Below are 19,758 nucleotides of genomic sequence, written 5' to 3'. Positions count from 1 at the left end.
GCTTAAAGCTCAACATTCAGAAAACGAAGATCATGGCATCTGGTCCCATCACTTCATGGCAAATAGATGGGGAAACAGTGGAAACAGTGGCTGACTTTATTTTTCTGGGCTCCAGAATCACTGCAGATGGTGATTGCAGCCATGAAATTAAAAGACGCTTACTCCTTGGAAGGAGTTATGACCAACCTAGACAGCATATTAAAAAGTAGAGACATTACTTTGTCAACAAAGGTCCGTCTAGTCAAGGCTATGGTTTTTCCGTAGTCATGTATGAATGCGAGAGTTGGACTATAAAGAAAACTGAGAGCCGAAGAATTGATGCTTTTGAACTGTGGTGTTGGAGAAGACTCTTGAGAGTCCCTTGGACTGCAAGGAGATCCAACTAGTCCATTCTAAAGGAGATCAGTCCTGGGTGTTCATTGGAAGGACTGATGTTGAAGCTGAAACTCCAATACTTTGGCCATCTGATGCGAAGTTGACACATTTGAAAAGAACCTGATGCTGGGAAAGATTGAAGGCGGGAAGAGAAAGGGATGACAGAGGATGAAATGGTTGGATGGCATCACCAAGTCAATGGACATGAGTTTGGGTAAACTCCGGGCGTTGGTAATGGACAGGGAGGCTTGTATGCTGCAGTTCATGGGGTCGCAAAGAGTTGGAAGGCCTGGTATGCTGCGGTTCATGGGGTCACAAAGAGTCAGACACAACTGAGCGACTGAACTGAACTGAGCTAGGAGAGTGTTGCAGCTGGTGCTCCACAGTAGGAACCCCTAAACATTGCAGCCTTTCTTGTTTTACTGTAGTATCACTTCTCTTCTCACTAAGTTCACTGTGCTTTGTCAGATTTCTGGTGTGCCAGCACCTTTCCACTTTTTTTTTTCAAGAGTTCATATCATGGAAAATGAGTCAATATGATATGTTACACTGCAGCCTGGACAATAAAAAATTACAAAAGTTCTGTGGAATAAAAGTCTAAAATAGAAAAACTGTTAGTTCATGTTTCAACCTTCTAAAAAAATAAATAAAAACCAACATTCAAAGTGTTAGTTTGCCACTACAATTTTTTTGAAGTATGATGAAGCCTGAAACTATTTACAAGGACGTAGTTTTAACAGGACTAACATTTAACTCCAAGGTCTCCTAAGTACTGAAAAGTGAAAGTGAAGTTGCTCAGTCGAATCCACTCTGCGACCCCGTGGACTGTAGCTTACAAGGCTCCTCAGTCCATGGGGTTTTCTAGGCAGTAGTACTGGAGTGGATTGCCATTTCCTTCTCCAGGGGATCTTCCCAAACCAGGGATTGAACCTGGGTCTCCGGCATTGTAGACAGATACTTTACCCTCTGAACCACCAGGGAAGTACTTTTTGGTCCCGTTTAAATCTAACTTTTATTACCAAAGATATTTCCCTGAGGAGGTGCACCGTTTCTGGAAGTACTACAGTACCAAGTCAGTGCGTGGAGTGGACAGAGCGAGCTCCTATTCCAACTCCCTGCTCCAAAAGTCCACTAAATATATTGTCCTCGGATAGAGAACGTATCAGACATTAAACTTATAAGAACAGATACTACACTTGATATTAGCCAAAAGGCCCAGAACCGATACCCTGTCACTGTCTGTCGCTGTCTGTCGCTGTCACCGTCCTGCTGCCGTGCATATTACAATCAGTGTGACCGGGTCCCCGCTCACTCCAGGTCTCCCTTCCTTTGCTTCGTGGACACTACTGTGAATGGTGCTGTACTGGACTCTCGTGCAAATTTTTTATTTTCTACATTGTAGGAGAGAATTTATAACCTGCTGTAACTTTGTCATTCCCTGACAGAGGCGCCATTTCTAATTTGCATGCCCCGCCCTTTCTGTGAGGGTGGGTGTAGCCTTGCGGGTTGACAGCCAGCTTTTCTGCATGGTTTCTGCGCGCATGAGCGGAAGCTGGGCCGGGGCGGAGCTCTTCCTTGGCACTGGCTCATGGGGAAAGGCAGGATTTGGAGATGTTGGGGTTGGGCGAACCGAGTAGGGGCTCTGTGTAATTGACCAGCCGACTGGTCCGAGTACGAAAAAAGTCATCTGGTCTTCACTGTGAAAACAACAGGGTCCCACGGGTTGGCTCTGTCCAGCCATAAACCACTCGGAGGCTGGGACTCTGGGAGTGTCTGTCTACTGTCGCCTACCAGGGGCTATCCAGAGAACTTGAGACCTGAGATCTGGCCCTCTGAGTACTGCTGCCCTGTTGTCAGAATCCCCACCCTGCCCCGGCTGCAGGCCCCTAGGGCAAACCCCTTAACCTCCAGAGCTCTAATTCCCCAGAGAGGTGGAAACCTTAAAGCCTATCTTGTGGGGTTGTTGTTGTTCAGTCGCTCAGTCGTGTCCAACTCTTTGCGACCCCATGGACTGCAGCACGCCAGGCTTCCCTGGCCTTCACCATCTCCCGGAGCTTGCCCAGATGCATGTCCATTGAGTCGGTGATGCCATCCAACCATCTCATCCTATGTCGTCACCTTCTTCTGCTTTCACTCTTTCCCAGCATCAGGTTCTTTTCTAATGAGTTGGCTCCTTACATCAGGTGGCCAAAGTATCGGAGCTTCAGTATCAGTCCTTCCAATGAATATTCAGGATTGATTTCCTTTAGTATTGACTGGTTTTGATCTCTTTGCAGTCCAAGGGACTCCCAAGAGTCTTCTCCAACACCACAGTACAAAAACATCAATTCTTTGGCGGTCAGCCATCTTTATGGTCCAACTTGCACATCCATACATGACTACTGGAAAAAGCGTAGCTTTGATGAGATGGACCTTTGTTGGCAAAGTAATGTCTCTGCTTTTTAATACACTGTCTAGGTTTGTCATAGCTTTTCTTCCAAGGAGCAAGTGTCTTTTAATTTCATGGCTGCAGTCACTATCTGTGGTGATTTTGGAGCCCAAGAAAAGTCTGTCACTGTTTCCACTGTTTCTCCACCTATTTGCCATGAAATGATGGGACCAGACGCTATTGATCTTAGATTTTTGAATGCTGAGTTTTAAGCTAGTGTTTTCACTCTCCTCTTTCACCTTCATCAAGCGACTCTTTAGTTCCTCTTCATTTTCTGCCATCAGAGTAGTGTCACCTGTTTATCTTAAGTTATTGATGTTTCTCCTGGCAATCTTGAATCTAACTTGAGGGCATACAAAGGGAGCTAAGGAGGCGACCTTGGTTTAGTAATCTAGAATGTGGATCCTGGTGTCCAATCAATGAGGTTCCAATGAAGGGGGCATAGCTGTGACACTGAAATAACTGAGCAACTGTATCTCAGAGAGACAATGCAATAAGAAACATTGTTTGGGCCAAGGTTTGCACTGTTTTCCTTATATCAGACTTTCAAAGTTTACCTACAGATGGATTGGTTGAGACAGGTTAAGCAGCTCTGCCTAAGACCACACAGGGGAAGAGGACAAATCCATCTGAAGCCAAGAGTATGGGACCTAGAAAAGGGCAAACAAAGAGCCATTCTTGTGTGTCCAGCCCAGTATAAGAGTAAGTGTTGCTCAGCCTGACACACAGGTCTTCTGTAGAGAGATAAGAACAAGCTGTCTGGTGCAGCAGTTAAGAGCAGAGACTTGGAACACTTGGCCTCTAATCCCTGTTTACCTGTTAATAATCACATGGCCTAGTCATGACTTGACCTCCTCTCTTAACCCTCTGTCTTCAATATATTATCTGTAAATTGGAGATAATGAGATGAGAAATTACTAGACATAATCTTAGGAATTATGAGACATGCCTGGCATATAGTTAACATGTAAGAACAAGCATTAGGGAAAATATCTCAGGCAAGTCACTTCTCTGTAGCTTAGCCTCTTCATCTAGAAAATGAGAATATTAACATGTAATCCTGTGCTTAATCTTCCCTCACTCACCCAGGGCCCCTACTCTCCCTTACCTGGTTTTATTTTACTCCATAGCATGTATCACCTGACATTTTATACATTTATATGTTGCTTTTAGCCTAATAGTATGTAAGCTGCAGAACAGAGACCTTTGTCTGTTTTATCCACATTTATATCCTCAATCTTTAGAATAAGGTCTGGCATATACTAGGCACTTAGTATATTTTGCCTAAGTAAATAAATGCATAAATATTAAATAATGCAATTTGTACAAATAGAAAGAGATCAGCGAACTTCCCAGCTTGTAGTAATTATTATGATATTGTGTTTCACTACACTTCTGCTTGCTTCCATGTTTATCAGGCCATCTTGTGTTCACTAGTTAAGATTCCTATGTATTTTGATCTTTGGAATGGAGTGCCTTGGGTTGAAGACATGCATGGTCTGTGATTGCAAAGGAGTATCTCCCTTTGTAAATGAATGAGCCTTCTGGTTCATGCACCACCTTCTCGTGAGTTTGGTTAATGTGAGTCAGAGCCCCTCAGCCAGATCACATCCATGTGTACAGACCAAAGTGCCTATAAAAATTCAGGCAACATCGGGGGTGTGGCTGACTGGCAAACCTTTGTCCAAGTGTCCTCCAGTCTCACTATGGACCCAGTTATCATTGATGCCAGGGAGTTGAAAATGGTAAACGAGAACAGAGACTGGAAGAGCACAGGCAGACTTCTCAACCAGTGCCTGTTTCCCACAGCCTTGCCCAACCATGTTATCAAACTTTTGCATACTATCCAATGTTACCTCTTACTGTGAGCAAGGTTGTACAATTTTTCATTTGCTTGAGATTCATTATTATTTTCTGTGAATTGAGTGTTCATATCCTTTGCCCACTATCCTTTGAATTGTTGATATTTGTGCATTTCCATCTCTAACCTACTTCACAGATATAGATCTGGCTTTATTTTTTCTGGATGGCTACCCAGTTGTCCCAACATCATATATAAAATAGTCCATCTCCTCATCAGTTTCAGATGCCGTCTTTTTTTTTTTTTTTGTCTTTTGGCCATGCCCCGTGGCATGAGGGAATCTTAGTTCCCTGATAAGGGATTGAATCCATGCCCCCTGAATTGGAAGCTCGGAATCTTAACCAGTGGACTGCCACAGAAATCCCTCAGATGCCACCTTTATCATATTAAAAAGTCTATATGTGATACTTCCCTGGCAGTCCAGTGGTTTAGAACCTCCCTTCCAATGCAGGGAACAGGGATTCAGTTCCTGGTCAGAGAACTAAGAGCCCATATGTTATGGGGCAATTAAGCCTCTGCACCACAACGAAGACTCAGAGCAGCAAAAAAAAAAAAAAAAAAAAAAAAGTCTGTATGTGTCTATTTCTGGACTTCTCTTTAAAAAAGAAAAAAAAAAAAAACTTTGTGATATCCTGTTTTTAAGATTCTTGGTTGAACTGATTCTTCGGTATCACACCTACTCTGTGCATGCCACTGTGTGGGTCCTGGGATCACACAGGTGAATATGATCTTTCTTCTGTGGTCAGCAAGGGGCACCTGCCCATGTTCTGCCATTCCTCCTCTGGCTGCCACGCCACCACGTCCACTGCTCTTTGCTGCCATGGAAGCCTGTGACAATCAGATAAGTCTGCCCACGCCAAGGCAGCCAACTCTGAGTGCTTCTGAGTGTTCCATTCCTGGGCATCAGAAGTCTGCCTGGCCCCTGCCAGCTGGGGAAGACACCTCTTCAAGTCCAGGCTCACTGTGTCTGTTTTTCCTGGCCCTGCAGCAGCCCTGCCTTCACCTCAATTTTGACCCGGTCCTTTTGGATGGCTCCATCAGGTTCTTTTCATCACTTGTCAGCTTCCACAACTAGTTGAAGAGACCTGGAGGGAAATACCATCTTGTTTTCTCCTGATCTTCTCTCCCTTCTGTCTGGCCCTATCCTCTTACCCTCAGTTCTCCCCCTCCTTCTCCTTTTTCCCAGTCATAGAACAAAAAGCTTTCACTTTTATGACTCACAATAGAACTGGATCTGTCTGTCTTTGCAGTGGGAAAAGGAGATTGTTTTTCCCAGCAACATGATCAGGGTGTGCATGGGCCAGCAGAATGTCTGCTCCTCACCCCACATCCTGAATGTGCTGGGGATCCTGCACACAATAAGTGTTTGTGTACTAGAGAGCCAGTTTCCTGTCCAACTAGACTGGATCCATAAAACTTGGGCTCAACCAAGAGCTGGGCTTTTCAAAACTTGCCTGGCATTATTGAGCCTCAGTGAGTATTTCCAAATACCCACATTTCCTTTTTGTCTTTCAGCAGCCCCAAACAGAAGGTGTCACACTCAATAATGATGCCTAATTTCCTCCATTCCAAGATGCACATCCATCTTTTTTTTTTTTTTTTTAAGAATAGTTTCATTTATTATTTTTGGCTGTGCTGGATCTTTGTTGATGCTCAAGTTTTCTCTAGTTGCAGAGAACTGGGCTACTCTCTAGTTGTGGTGTGTGAGCTTCTCATTGCGGTGATTTTCATTGTTGCGGAACTCAGGCTCTAGGCGTGAGGAAGTCAATAGTCACGGCTCCTGGGCTCCAGAGCACAAGCTCAGTAGTTGTGGCACACAGGCTGAGTTGCTCCACGGCATGTGGGATCTATCCGAATCAGGGTTTGAACCTGTGTCTCCTGCATTGGCGCGTGGATACTTTACCACAGAGCTACCAGAGAAGCCCTATTTTTCACATATTTGTATCTCAGAAACCAGGATGCACCTTACATTTGATGCCAGGAGAAAGCACTGCCAGTGTTTACATTGCAGCATGTCTAGAGAAAATAAGGGCACCTCTCATGAATGATGACATCTTCAATTCGTGAAATACTATAATAAAAAAAAGCCTCTGTTTATTGTGTCGCATGGATTATTTCCTTTAGTCATCACAACCCCTCTAGGGTAGAGATATTATTACCTCTACCCTGCAGGAGAGGAAACTGATCAGAGCAGTGAAAGCGAAAGTCACTCAGTTGTGTCCAACTCTTTGTGACCCCCATGGACTACACAGTCCATGGAATTCTTCAGGCCAGAAGACTGAATTGGGTAGCCTTTCCCTTTGGGTAGCCTTTCACTTCTCCAGGGGATCTTCCCAACCCAAGAATTGAACTGGGGTCTCCTGCATTGCAGGCAGATTCTTTACTAACTGAGCTGTCAAGGAAACCCTGATCCCAGGAAGCCCTGAGTAGAGCAGTAGAGCAGCTAGATCATGTTCCCACACCTAATAAATAATGCAGCTCTATTTCACAAGATTTACCTGGTCCACACATCTAACTATACTTTGTTCCTTCCACAACTAAAGATTATGTGTCTTGCACACTAAAAAGCTTTATTAAAAGATGAGAATGTCCAAGTGACTACAATCAGGTAGCAGCACAAGAAAGTTCCCCAAGGACCAATACGAGTTAAAATCCAGATTGGATGGGGTGAAGTGGGACGTGGAATGGAATCTAGAGCTGGAAGGAGCTCTGAGGTCAGAGATGGGGTTGGGAGAGGCAGGGTGTACAGAAGCAGGAGAGAGGCTCCGAAAGGGATGAGGAGGGAAGGGGCACAGTCTTGGCAGACTGAAAATCCTTCCTCTGGCAGGAGGACAGGCTCAGAGGGTCGAAAACAGTTCCCCTAATTCAGCCCAACCCACCTCCCCAACCCTGAGCATCTTTGCATTTGAACCCTATTCTTTCTAGGGTCTGTCCAACCCTTTGCAGCCCCATAGACTGTAGCCCACCAGGCTCCTCTGTCCATGGAATTTCCTAGGCAAGAATACTGGAGTGGGTTGCCATGCCCTCCTCCAAGGGATCTTCCTGACCAAGGGATCAAGCCTGCATCTCCTGCATTGGTAGGTAGATTCTTTAACACTGAGCCACCTGGGAAGCCCTCTTTCTAGGGTAGGAAGAGAGGAAGAGGGAGAAACAAAGGGATACAAACAGAAACCCACAACCTCTTTTGCCCATTTAATTATTGAGACAGTTAAGTGCCTTTCTCTTCCTCTTCTAATAGTTATTTTCCACCTAAATGTCTGTAGAATTAGTTTATAATAAGATATACGTGTTGTGAAAATAAATGTCCAGTGACAAGCCTCAGATTTACATTTTGTGTCTGGAAAACTTTGCGTATCTATTGTTGCATATAACACCCCTGGGTGCTAGGAGGAGAAGGGAATAGCACCTCTTTTAAAAAGGAATAAAAAGGGACTTTTCTGGTGGTCCAGTGGTTAAGAATTCGCCTTCCGATATAGGGGAGTGGATTCAAACCCTAATTGGGGAACTAAGATCCCACAGGACTTCCCAAGTGGTGCAAGAGGTAAAGAACCCACCTGGCAATGCAAGAGACATGAGAGACTTGGGTTTGATCCCTGGGTTGGGAAGATCCTATGGAGGAGGAAATGGCAACCCTCTCCAGTATTCAGGCTTTCCTGGTGGCTCAGATGGTAAAGAATCCACCTGAAATGTGGGAGACCTGGGTTCAATTCTTGGGTTGGGAAGATCCCCTAAAGCAGGGCAAGGCAACCCACTCCAGTATTCTTGCCTGGAGGATCCCCATGGACAGAGCAGCCCGGGGAAACTACATGCTATGGCTGCTGAGCCCTCCATGCTCTGGAGCCCTTGTGCCCCAACAAAGATCCTGTGTACTGCAACTAAAACCCAATGTAGGGCTTCTTTGGTGACTCAGAGGTAAAGAATCTGCCTGCAAATGCAGGAGACATGGGTTGGATTTCTGATCCAGGAAGATCCCACATGCCTTGGAGCAACTAAGCTCATGGGCCACAACTATTGAGCCTGTGCTCTAGAGCCCAGGAGCTGTAACTACTGAGCCCACTCACAGCAACTACTGAAGCCCAAGTGCCCTGGAGTCCTTGCTTGGCAACTTCTCTCCTTGCAGTGAGAAGCTGGAGCAGCAACGAAGACCCGACACAGCCAAAATTTAAAAAATAAAATAAAGATCCAACACGGCCAAATAAATAAATATTCAACTCTTTCTGACCCCATGGATTGTAGCCTATCAGACTCCTTCATCTATGGGATTTTCCAGGCAAGAGTACTGGAGTGGGTTGCCATTTCCTTCTCCAGATCTTCCCAACCCAGGGATTGAACCCGGGTCTCCCGCATTGTAGGCAGATGCTTTACCGTCTGAGCCACCAGGGAAATCCAAATAAATATTACAAAAAATTTAAATAGGAAAAGAGAGATGTAACAAGATTCACAGACCCACCGGCTCCTCAACAGAACTGGGGCAACCCTATCAGCCAGCCATAGCCAGGTCCCCCCATTGATGGCAGACACTTCCCACACATCCCATGGTGTCTTCCAACCACCTTCAGAGGAGAGGCTCAGAGATGCTGAGTGATCGGCCTAAGTTCTCCTAGCTAATAGGTGACACAGCCAGGATTCAACCAAAGTCAGTCTAACTCCAGAACCCTATGTGAGTACAGTATACCAGCTGCCTGAATTGACAGACTCTCTATGAACCTGTTCTCTGGTTCAAGGGCTATATCCTGCACCCTCCCTCCACCAGCGCAGTGTTACAGGGTGAGGCTGGGTTCGAAGCCCCTTTTTCACCCACATCCCTCCCTTGTTTCCAGCTGCAATCAGCCTCTGCTGTTTCTAGAAAAATTTATATCAGTGCAGAAAGACCAATAATCTACTTGATGAAATGACCCACTGTTCTAGCCTCTCCACCTACTGGGAACTCAAGGAGTTCAAAATGAATCTCCTCAGAATGTGTCACTAATACGTGGGGTGATTCGAGCTCAAGGCAGTGGAGGATCCAAAGACCCAGGAAGAGCTTTTTATCTCTCACTCAATTGCCTAAAAGAATTTAGACAGGGGGCTTGTCTCAGAGAGAGTTATTATCAGAGAGAACTTTTATCTGAGAGACTCATCTGCACAGCAGGGCAAACAACTCATTACCAAATACATGATCTCTTTTTGTCCTGTGATTTACCCTTCTCTGTTTTTTTTTTTTTTTTTTAATTTGGTTGTGCCGGGTCTTAGCTGTGGCACACGGGCACATGAACTCAAGTTATGGCATTCGAATGCCTAAGTTGCAGCATGCGGGATCTAGTTCCCTGACCAGGGATTGAACCTGGCCCCCTGCATTGGGAACATGGCGTCTTAGCCACTGGACCACCAGAGAAGTACCCCTTCCTCAGTTTTGAAGCCCTAAACTCTTATCCCATTCCTTAGCTCAGAATGGCATATTAGCCTCAACGTCCTTGGGTCTCATATTCTTTTAAAGAAATGTTTATTTTATTTTTATTTTTGGCTGAATCAGGTCTTACCTGCAAAGCTTGGGCTTCTCTCTAGTTGAGGTACCTGGGCTTAGTTGCCCTGGGGCATGTGGGATCTTAGTTCCCCTACCAGGGATGAAACCCGAATTGCCTGCATTGGAAGGCAGATTCTTCACCACTAGACCACAAGGGGAAGTCCCAGGCCCTTATATTCTTATGGGATCCCTGAATATATGTAATTACACTTGTTTTGCTCCTGTTCATCTGTCTTAGGAGTTTCCCAGGGGACTTAGTGGTAAAGAATCTGCCTGCCAACAGAGGAGACGCAGGAGACATGGGTTCAATCCCTGGATTGGGAGGATCCCCTGGAGGAGGAAATGGCAACCCACTCCAGTATTCTTGCCTGGGAAATTCCATGGACAAAGGAGTCTGGGCAGGCTGCAGTCCATGGAGCTGCAAAGAGTTGGACACAACTGAGTGCCTGAACATGCATGCATGCAATCTGTCTTGTGTCCATTTGATTATTAGACCAGCCAAAGAACCTAGAAGCCCAGAGAATGAATTTTTCCTCCTCAACAGGATGCAAATTAGGTAGAATAATAAAGAATCCTAACCTGTAGCTCAGCAGTTTTAATCTTCATTGCATATATTTCTCATCTATTAATCCATTTTGTCCTGTGTGAACCCTGTGACATCACTAGGTCAACACCAAAATCAGATTGATTACACTCTTTGCAGCCAAAGATGGAGAAGCTCTATACAATCAGCAAAAACAAGGCCAGCAGCTGACTGTGGCTCAGATCTTGAATTCCTTATTGCCAAATTCAGACTTATATTGAAGAAAGTGGGGGAAACCACTAGACCAGTCAGGTATGACCTAAATCAAATCCCTTATGACTATACAGCGGAAGTGAGAAATAGATTTAAGGCACTAGATCTGATAGACAGAGTGCCTGATGAACTATGGACAGAGGTTCGTGACATTGTATAGGAGACAGGAATCAAGACTATCCCCAAGAAAAAGAAATGCAAAAAAGCAAAATGGCTGTCTGAGGAGGCCTTACAAATAGCTGTGAAAAGAAGAGAAGTGAAAATCAAAGGAGAAAAGGAAAGATATACCCATTTGAATGCAGAGTTCCAAAGAATAGCATGGAGAGATAAGAAAGTCTTCCTCAGCGATCAATGCAAAGAAATAGAGGAAAACAACAGAATGGGAAAGACTAGAGATCTCTTCAAGAAAATCAGAGATACCAAGATGGGCTCAATAAAGGACAGAAATGGTATGGACCCAACAGAAGCAGAAGTTATTAAGAAGAACTGGCAAGAATACACAGAACTGTACAAAAAAGATCTTCACGACCCAGATAATCACGATGGTGTGATCACTCACACTCATCTAGAGCCAGACATCCTGGAATGTGAAGTCAAGTGGGCTTTAGGAAGCATCACTATGAACAAAGCTAGTGGAAGTGATGAAATTCCAGTTGAGCGATTTCAAATCCTGAAAGATGATGCTGTGAAAGTGCTGCACTCAATATGTCAGCAAATTTGGAAAACTCAGCAGTGGCCACAGGACTGGAAAAGGTCAGTTTTCATTCCAATCCCAAAGAAAGGCAATGCCAAAGAATGCTCCAACTACTGCACAATTGCACTCATCTCACACGCTAGTAAACTAATGCTCAAAATTCTCCAAGCCAGGCTACAGCAATACATGAACTGTGAACTTCCAGATGTTCAAGCTGGTTTTAGAAAAGGCAGAGGAACCAGAGATCAAATTGCCAACATCCGTTGGATCATCAAAAAAGCAAGAGAGTTCCAGAAATATATCTATTTCTGCTTTATTGACTATGCCAAAGCCTTTGACCTTGTGGATCACAATAAGCTGTGGAAAATTCTGAAAGAGATGGGAATACCAGACCACCTGATCTGCCTCTTGAGAAACCTGTATGCAGGTCAGGAAGCAACAGTTAAAACTGGATATGGAACAACAGACCGGTTCCAAAAAGGAAAAGGAGTTCGTCAAGGCTGTATATTGTCACCCTGCTTATTTAACTTATATGCAGAGTACATCATAAGAAATGCTGGGCTGGAGGAAGCACATGCAGGAATCAAAATTGCTGGGAGAATTATCAATAACCTCAGATATGCAGATGATACCACCAGTATGGCAGAGAGTGAAGAAGAACTAAAGAGCCTCTCGATGAAAGTGAAAGAGGAGAGTGAAAAACTTGGCTTAAAGCTCAACATTCAGAAAACTAAGATCACGGCATCCGGTCCCATCACTTCATGGCAAATAGATGGGGAAACAGTGGGAACAGTGGCAGACTTTATTTTTTTGGGCTCCAAAATCAGTGCAGATGGTGATTGCAGCCATGAACTTAAAATATGCTTATTCCTTGGAAGGAAAGTTATGACCAACCTAGACAGCATATTGAAAAGCAGAGACATTACTTTGCCACCAAAGTCCATCTAGTCAAGGCTATGGTTTTTCCAGTGGTCATGTATGGATATGAGAGTTGGACTATAAAGAAAGCTGAGTGCCGAAGAATTGATGGTTTTGAACTGTGGTGTTAGCGAAGACCCTTGAGAGTCCCTTGGACTGCAAGGAGATCCAACCAGTCCATCCTAAAGCAGATCAGTCCTGGGGGTTCATTGGAAGGACTGATGTTGAAGCTGAAACTCCAATACTTTGGCCACCTGATGCAAAGAACTGACTCACTGGAAAAGACCCTGATGCTGGGAAAGATTGAGGGCAGGAGGAGAAGGGGACGACAGAGGATGAGATGGTTGGATGGCATCACCGACTCAATGGACATGGGTTTGGGTGGACTCTGGAAGTTGGTGATGGTCAGGGAGGCCTGGCATGCTGTGGTTCATGGGGTCGCAAAGAGTCAGACATGACTGAGCGACTGAACTGAACCGAACTGAACCCTGTGAGGACAGTAACAAGTATTAACTTTCTGGTTTTCCAGGTGAGGAAATGGAGTCTCAGAGAGATAAGACTGGGCTCAAGTTCAGAAGAAGAGATAGAGGGTTGACTTGAGCCCAGCATATTAAATCCCCAGGACTAGGGTAATTTCTAATAAGCCACCTTGTTGTATTCACAGAGCTCAGACCCCAGTGAAAGTTAGTTGGATTTTTTTTTTAATTAAAAAATTTTTTATGGCTGTGCTGGGTCCTCTTGCTGCACTTGGGCTTTCTCTAGTTGCTGAGAGCCGAGGCTACTCTTTAGTTGTGGTGCACAGGCTTCTTATTGCGGCTGCTTCTCTTGTTATGGAGCACAGGCTCTAGGCTCATGGGTTTCAGTAATTGTGGCACACAGGATTAGTTGCCCCATGGCATGTGGAATCTTTCTGGACAAGGGATCGAACCCATGTCCTCTGCATTGACAGGTGGATTCTTAATCATTGGACCACCATGGAAGTCCTTGCATTTTCTTGACTCAGAACAGGGGGAGGAGATGGAGGACTAAGGGAGGAGGAGAGGGAGAGGTCAGCAGAGGGCCAGATGAAGATGCTGAAATCCTGGTGTGGGTAGGAGAAAACCAGAGAGAAAAGTCAGACCACTTGGGAATTGTCCCTGGGGTCCACTGAAACTCAAAGCTAAGGTGGAAAGGTGTCTTCTACCTGCTCAGGGCCCCGGAGAGAAAGGTGCTTTAAAGATGTTCTCTGGGAGGCTTGGGAGGAACACCTCCCTCCTTCCCATGGCAGGGGAGGGGGGCCTGCCCAGTTGCCCTGGTAGTGGTCACATTGTGAGGTGGTTCTGGTTACAGGCCACAGGGTTGAGGTGAGAGGAGACAGAAGTGGCGGGGGCAGTGGCAGCCTCCTGGGCTCTACCTGCCCCCACCCCTCTGCCTTTTGTCACCTCTCCCTTCTGTCACCCTCACTGTCATGGGCAGTGCTTACCACTGGGAGGCCCGTCGGCGGCAGATGGCTTTGGACCGGAAGAGGTGGCTGATGGCCCAGCAGCAGCAGCAAGAGCAGGTGCATGAGAGGGGCCAGGTTCACCAGGGTCCTTCCAGGGATAGGGAGGAGATGGGGAGGGAAGACAGATCCCCAGGAAGCTATTATCCGGTGAATGTTGTTTTGCTTGGAGCTGGAGGAAAGCAAATTCCTTTGATGTCATGGATATGTGTGTGAGCATTAGGGTGACTCAGCTTTGCAGTTATACTAGGCTGAGGCCTCATGTGGGACTGAGGGGTCAGGCACAGGAGGTTTTAAAGCTGCACTGTCTGATAGGGTGGCTACCAGCCTGTGTGCTATAGCCCTTGAGATGTGGCTAGGAGACTAAGGGGCTGAATTTTAAATTTTACATACATTTATTTAAATATAAATTTAAAAACAAATATCCACTTTACATACTGGCAAAATTTTAAGTATGTTTGGAACAATTTGGGTAAGTAAATCTACTTTCTTGATTGTAAAGTATATGAACTCGAAATATCAAGTTAACTTTGTCAAACTTGCCTTTCTAAAACGAATTTGTTTTACTTTACTTTTGGCTGTGATGGGTCTTCGTTGCTGCATGCAGGCTTTTTCTAGTGCGAGGGCTTCCCATTGCGGTGGCTTCTCTTGTGCGGAGCACAGGCTCTAGGGGCATGGGCTTCAGCATGGCTGGTGGGCTCTAGAGTGCAGGTTCAGAAGTTGTGCACGGGCCTAGTTGCCCCATGGCATGTGGAGTCTTTCTGGACCAGGGATCGAACCCATGCCCCTACAGTGGCAGGTGGATTCTTAACCACTGGACTGCTAGAGAAATCCCTTAATCAAACATTCTTGTTATTATTAATGTATTTATTTACGGTTGTGCTGGGTCTTCCTTGCTGCTGCAGCTTTTCTCTAGTTGTGGAGAGCAGGGACTACTCTCCAGTTTTGGTGCACAGGCCTCCCATTGCAGTGGCTTCTCTTGCTGCAGAGCGCAGGCTTCAGTAGCTGTGGCACACGGGCTCTAGAGCACAGGCTCAATAGTTGTGCTATACGGGCTTAAGTGCTCCTCAGCATGTGGGATCTTCCTGGGTCAGGGATCAAACCGGTGTCACCTGAATTGGCAGACGGATTTTTTACCATTGAGCCACCAGGGAAGCCCTGCAACCAAACATTTTTTTGAAAAATGTAATGTCTAAATTCAGATGTGCTGTTGAGTATAAAATGCCCTCTGTGTTTTGAAGACTTAGTACAAAAACAAACACTATAAATTATCAATATTATCATATTGAGTTTATGTTTTGGATGTATTGGGTTGAATAAAATACATCGTTATACTTAGTTTTACCTATTTCTTCTTCCTTTGTTATGTGGCTAATAAAAAATTTTAAATTATATATGAAAGTGAAAGCGTTCATCTCCGAATATGGTACCCATTATATTTCTACTGGACAGTGCTGTTTGAGGCATTTGTAAGAGATTATTCTTTACTCTCTGGCACTGCAAACGGCCTTCAGTGCACACAGCTCTCAAGCTAGGAAGTAGGCGGTCAGAGGCTGTGTATACTGGGCAGGGGCTGTGCCAGGGGGCACTGTTGCTATAGAAACAGTTTAGGGTGTGGATGGGTGAGGTGAGATGGCTCAGGCTCCAGGCTCAGGCTTCAACTCCAGGGAGCAGAGACCCTGCAGCCACCTCTGCCTCGGATTCCCTTGTCTTGCTTCCTGCAGTGTCTCTGGCAAGGTGGTGACTGGATGGGGTGGGAGGAGGATTCCACTTGTGGGGGCTTCTTGCCAGGAACTGAAGAAACGCCAAGAAGAGGAACGGCAATGTGAGGAGAAAACCCAGCCACCTCAGGAGTCCCAGCAGGAGTCGCAGCCACCCCTGGCGCAATCACAGTTGCCACCTATGCCACAGCCGCCGCAGGTGCCCCAGCAGCCACCACAGCCGCCTCAGCTAAAGCAGCCAAATGCCCAAGAATGTCTTACTCAGTGCACCTCCAAGTACATCCTCCAGGATTCCCAGAGGCCAGGTCCCCACAAGGACACATACCAAAGAGAGGTGACCAACCCTCATGGTCCTGGTAAGTAAGATGCCCGGCAGTGGGAGGTAGTGAGGATGGAGTCCCTGGTTAGGGCCCAGATTCCATATTTGGGGGAATCTCCTTTACTTGGGAGTCACTCTCTCTGAGTGGCTTTGTGCCAAGCTAGGGTGGCAGAGAAACCTGCCAACTTCCACAGAGGGTGGCTCAGAAGTTGTCAGTCCCTCCTCTAGGGTGAGGGGGACAGATGGGGGAGGGAGCCAACAGAGGGTGGGAGATGAGTTGTAGGCTTAGCAACAATATCCTGACCCCTGTGGGGTCTGGAACAGGGAAGCACAGGCTGACTTCCTGGTAGAGAATTTTCAGTGTGGGCTGGGTCTGTGCCTTGCCTTAAATAGGGGCCATGGCCTGCCTGGTAAAGAATCCAGCTGTGCCATGTTCCATTCTCAGAACTGCCAGATGAGTAATTGTGCTTTGTTTCCTCATCAGGTGGCAAGAAATCTAGCCCAGATATGCAAACCAAGTACTCACGATTCACGGTGAGACAGATTCAAAGTGTGAAAGCCAGATAGCTTCTGGCTGTGTGTCTGAGTGTGGTTGAGTGTAAGTGTGGGGGAGTCTAGAAAGGCTTCCTTGGCAGGAGTTGGGAGAGGGGATTGAAGCTGTTCAGTCATTTCTGGATGGCCCATTCCTCCATTCCTTGGCCCATAAGAATGTCTTGGTAGGCCCCATTGCTCAGCACTAAGTGAAGGAGCTGACAGTCTAGTTAGGAAGGCTGGACAGGTACAAAGAAGCAAAATCTAGGGGCTGATTAGGGTAGAGCCAGCTAGGCAGGAGGGAGGTAAGACCTGAAGTAAGAGGTATGGTCTCAGTTAGGATCACCACTCTCTGGTAGCATGACTCACTCTCTGAGCCTCAGCTGCCCATCCATTAAAGGAGAATGATACCAGTTCCACAGTAGAGGTGTCATGAGGACTGGATTAAAAGGGAAGGCATTTGAAGCACTTAGCTTAGTGTCTGACTAATTGTAGACCATCAAACCCAGGAAGACTCTTGAGTGTCTCGGGAATTACATAAAACAGGATGAGCTTTGGAAACGTTTTTTTTTCCTGACACAGGTGCCAAGGATGGGAGAACCCGATCCTAGTCCTTTAAGATGAGGACTGGGCCACTCACTATATTTCAGTTGGATTCCTTTGGCTTCGAAGTAATTAATTAATTATCGCTCAGTCATGTCCGACTTTTTGCAACCCCATGGACTGTAGCCTATCAGGCTCCTCCGTCCATGGGATTTTCCAGGCAAGAGTGCTGGAGTGGATTGCCATTTCCTTCTGCAGGGGATCTTCCCGACCCAGGAATCAAACCTGGGTATCCCGCATTGCAGGCAGACGCTTTACTGTCTGAGCCACCAGGGAAGCCCTTTGGCTTCAAAGGGCTTACTTAATACAGTAAGCAAAAGCAGTGGGCCTGGGAACTGCTGACCTGTTTTGTCTCCTGTCTCTCCTTCTCAGTCAACAAATTACGTCCAGCAATGGTGATTCAGAAATAGACCCCAAGATCCCACTGGCCATCAGCAAAAAATCAGATAAGCGACCCGACCTTCTTACCACCCAGCAACACCTCCACTTCAAAAGCCAGTCCCTCCTGATCCACTCTGGCAGAGGAGCTGAGCCAGGAATAAAATGATTTCTTCCTGGAAAGAATCGAAGAGACTGGTCAGGCTCTGTGAGACTGGGATGAGAAGGAGGGGCAGGAAGAGGATGGAGGGAGTGTGGGAAGAAAGTGGAAGGTAAGTCCCTGCTTCTCCAGGCAAAGCCTATGGGAGAACTTGGCTTTGCGCCCCTCAAGTCTACAGCTCCACTACTGGCCCTTATTTAGCAATGTTCGGTCTGTCGGGAGCTCATCGGGTTCATGACTCTCCATCAGCCCAGCCCCCTGGAGGATGCTTACTGAGATTCAGCTGGGGGAGGAGGGGTTGTATCACACCAGAGCAGACCTAGGGCAGTGATAGGAAGAAGTGGCAGACAGGGACCCCCTCCCCCAAGTCCAGCATCAGTCTGGTCCACAGCGGGCACTCCGCTGTTGATGATGAGAGGCAGGGACGGAGATAAAGAACTCAGAGGAAAGCGGGACTGCAGTCTCAGGCACAGGACACCTGACCTTAGGAAGAGGGGGACTCAGTTCACTTCAGTCGCTCAGTCGTGCCCGACTCTTTGCAACCCCATGAATCGCAGCACGCCAGGCCTCCCTGTCCATCACCAACTCCCGGAGTTCACTCAGACTCATGTCCACCGAGTTGGTGATGCCATCCAGCCATCTCATCCTCTGTCGTCCCCTTCTCCTCCTACCCCTAATCCCTCCCAGCATCAGAGTCTTTTCCAATGAGTCAACTCTTTGCATAAGGTGGCCAAAAGTTTCAGCTTTAGCATCATTCCTTCCAAAGAACACCCAGGGCTGATCTCCTTTAGAATGGACTAGTTGGATCTCCTTGCAGTCCAAGGGACTCTCAAGCATCTTCTCCAACACCACAGTTCAAAAGCATCAATTCTTTGGCGCTCAGCTTTCTTCACAGTCCAACTCTCACATCCATACATGACTACTGGAAAAACCATAGCCTTGACTAGATGGACCTTTGTTGGCAAAGTAATGTCTCTGCTTTGGAATATGCTATCTAGGCTGGTCATAACTTTCCTTCCAAGGAGTAAGCATCTTAATTTCATGGCTACGATCACCATCTGCAGTGATTTTGGAGCACCAAAAAATAAAGTCTGACTGTTTCCACTGTTTCCCAATCTATTTCCCATGAACTGATGGGACCAGATGCCATGATCTTCGTTTTCTGAATGTTGAACTTTAAGCCAACTTTTTCACTCTCCTCTTTGACTTTCATCAAGAGGCTTTCTCGTTCCTCTTCACTTTCTGCCATAAGGGTGGTGTCATCTGCATATCTGAGATTATTGATATTTCTCCTGGCAATCTTGATTCCAGCTTGTGCTTCTTCCAGCCCAGCATTTCTCATGATGTACTCTGCATATAAGTTAAATAAGCAGGGTGACAATATACAGCCTTGACGTACTCCTTTTCCTATTTGGAACCAGTCTGTTGTTCCATGTCCAGTTCTAACTGTTGCTTCCTGACCTGTGTATAGGTTTCTCAAGAGGCTGGTCAGGTGGTCTGGTATTCCCACGTCTTTCATAATTTTCCACAGTTTATTGTGATCCACACAATGGCTTTGGCATAGTCAATAAAGCAGAAATATATGTTTTTCTGGAACTCTCTTGCTTTTTTGATGATCCAGTGGATGTTGGCAATTTGATCTCTGGTTCCTCTGCCTTTTCTAAAACCAGCTTGAACATCAGGAAGTTCACGGTTCACGTATTGTGAAGCCTGGCTTGGAGAATTTTGAGCATTATTTTACCTTGCATGTGCTGCTAAGTCGCTACAGTCGTGTCTGACTCTGTGCGACCCCATAGATGGCAGCCCACCAGGTTCCCCCGTCCCTGGGATTCTCCAGGCGAGAACACCGGAGTGGGCTGCCATTTCCTTCTCCAATGCACCTAGCGTGTGAGATAAGTGCAATTGTGCAGTAGTTTGAGCATTCTTTGGCATTGCCTTTCTTTGGGATTGGAATGAAAACTGACCTTTTCCAGTCCTGCGGCCACTGCTGA

At 46.2% G+C, this 19,758-nt stretch overlaps 1 protein-coding gene and 1 non-coding gene across 3 annotated transcripts; one reads left to right on the top strand and one right to left on the bottom strand.

Annotated features, from left to right (window-relative positions):
* Positions 1-1,410: 1,410 nt before the first annotated feature.
* On the bottom strand, positions 1,411-1,601 carry LOC139177898 (U2 spliceosomal RNA). Its single transcript, XR_011562362.1, has one exon. It is a non-coding gene; the product is annotated as a U2 spliceosomal RNA (small nuclear RNA).
* A 12,303-nt stretch (positions 1,602-13,904) lies between these two features.
* Positions 13,905-19,268, top strand: CCDC200 (coiled-coil domain containing 200). 2 transcript variants are annotated; one of them, XM_070773561.1, is made up of 4 exons: positions 13,905-14,115; positions 15,847-16,132; positions 16,580-16,629; positions 17,602-19,268. In XM_070773561.1, exons 1-4 carry the CDS (start codon positions 14,023-14,025, stop codon positions 17,626-17,628), a joined length of 456 nt encoding a protein of 151 aa, XP_070629662.1. In that variant the 5' UTR covers positions 13,905-14,022; the 3' UTR covers positions 17,629-19,268. The 2 variants fall into 2 exon arrangements, with proteins under 2 accessions (XP_070629662.1, XP_070629663.1); XM_070773562.1 differs by lacking the exon at positions 13,905-14,115 and adding an exon at positions 14,137-14,527.
* Positions 19,269-19,758: the final 490 nt, after the last annotated feature.

Source organism: Bos indicus, chromosome 19 (genome assembly GCF_029378745.1).
Source record: "Bos indicus isolate NIAB-ARS_2022 breed Sahiwal x Tharparkar chromosome 19, NIAB-ARS_B.indTharparkar_mat_pri_1.0, whole genome shotgun sequence".
In the NCBI taxonomy this organism is placed as follows: Eukaryota; Metazoa; Chordata; class Mammalia; order Artiodactyla; family Bovidae; genus Bos; species Bos indicus.
This window is presented reverse-complemented; position numbering and strand designations above follow the sequence as displayed.

Coding starts and splice junctions, on each gene's coding strand:
- CCDC200 (XM_070773561.1), top strand. CDS start 14,023: ATGGGCAGTGCTTACCACTGGGAGGCCCGTCGGCGGCAGATGGCTTTG. Junction 14,116..15,846: donor AGCAGCAGCAGCAAGAGCAG/GTGCATGAGAGG, acceptor GCTTCTTGCCAG/GAACTGAAGAAACGCCAAGA. Junction 16,630..17,601: donor CCAAGTACTCACGATTCACG/GTGAGACAGATT, acceptor TCTCCTTCTCAG/TCAACAAATTACGTCCAGCA.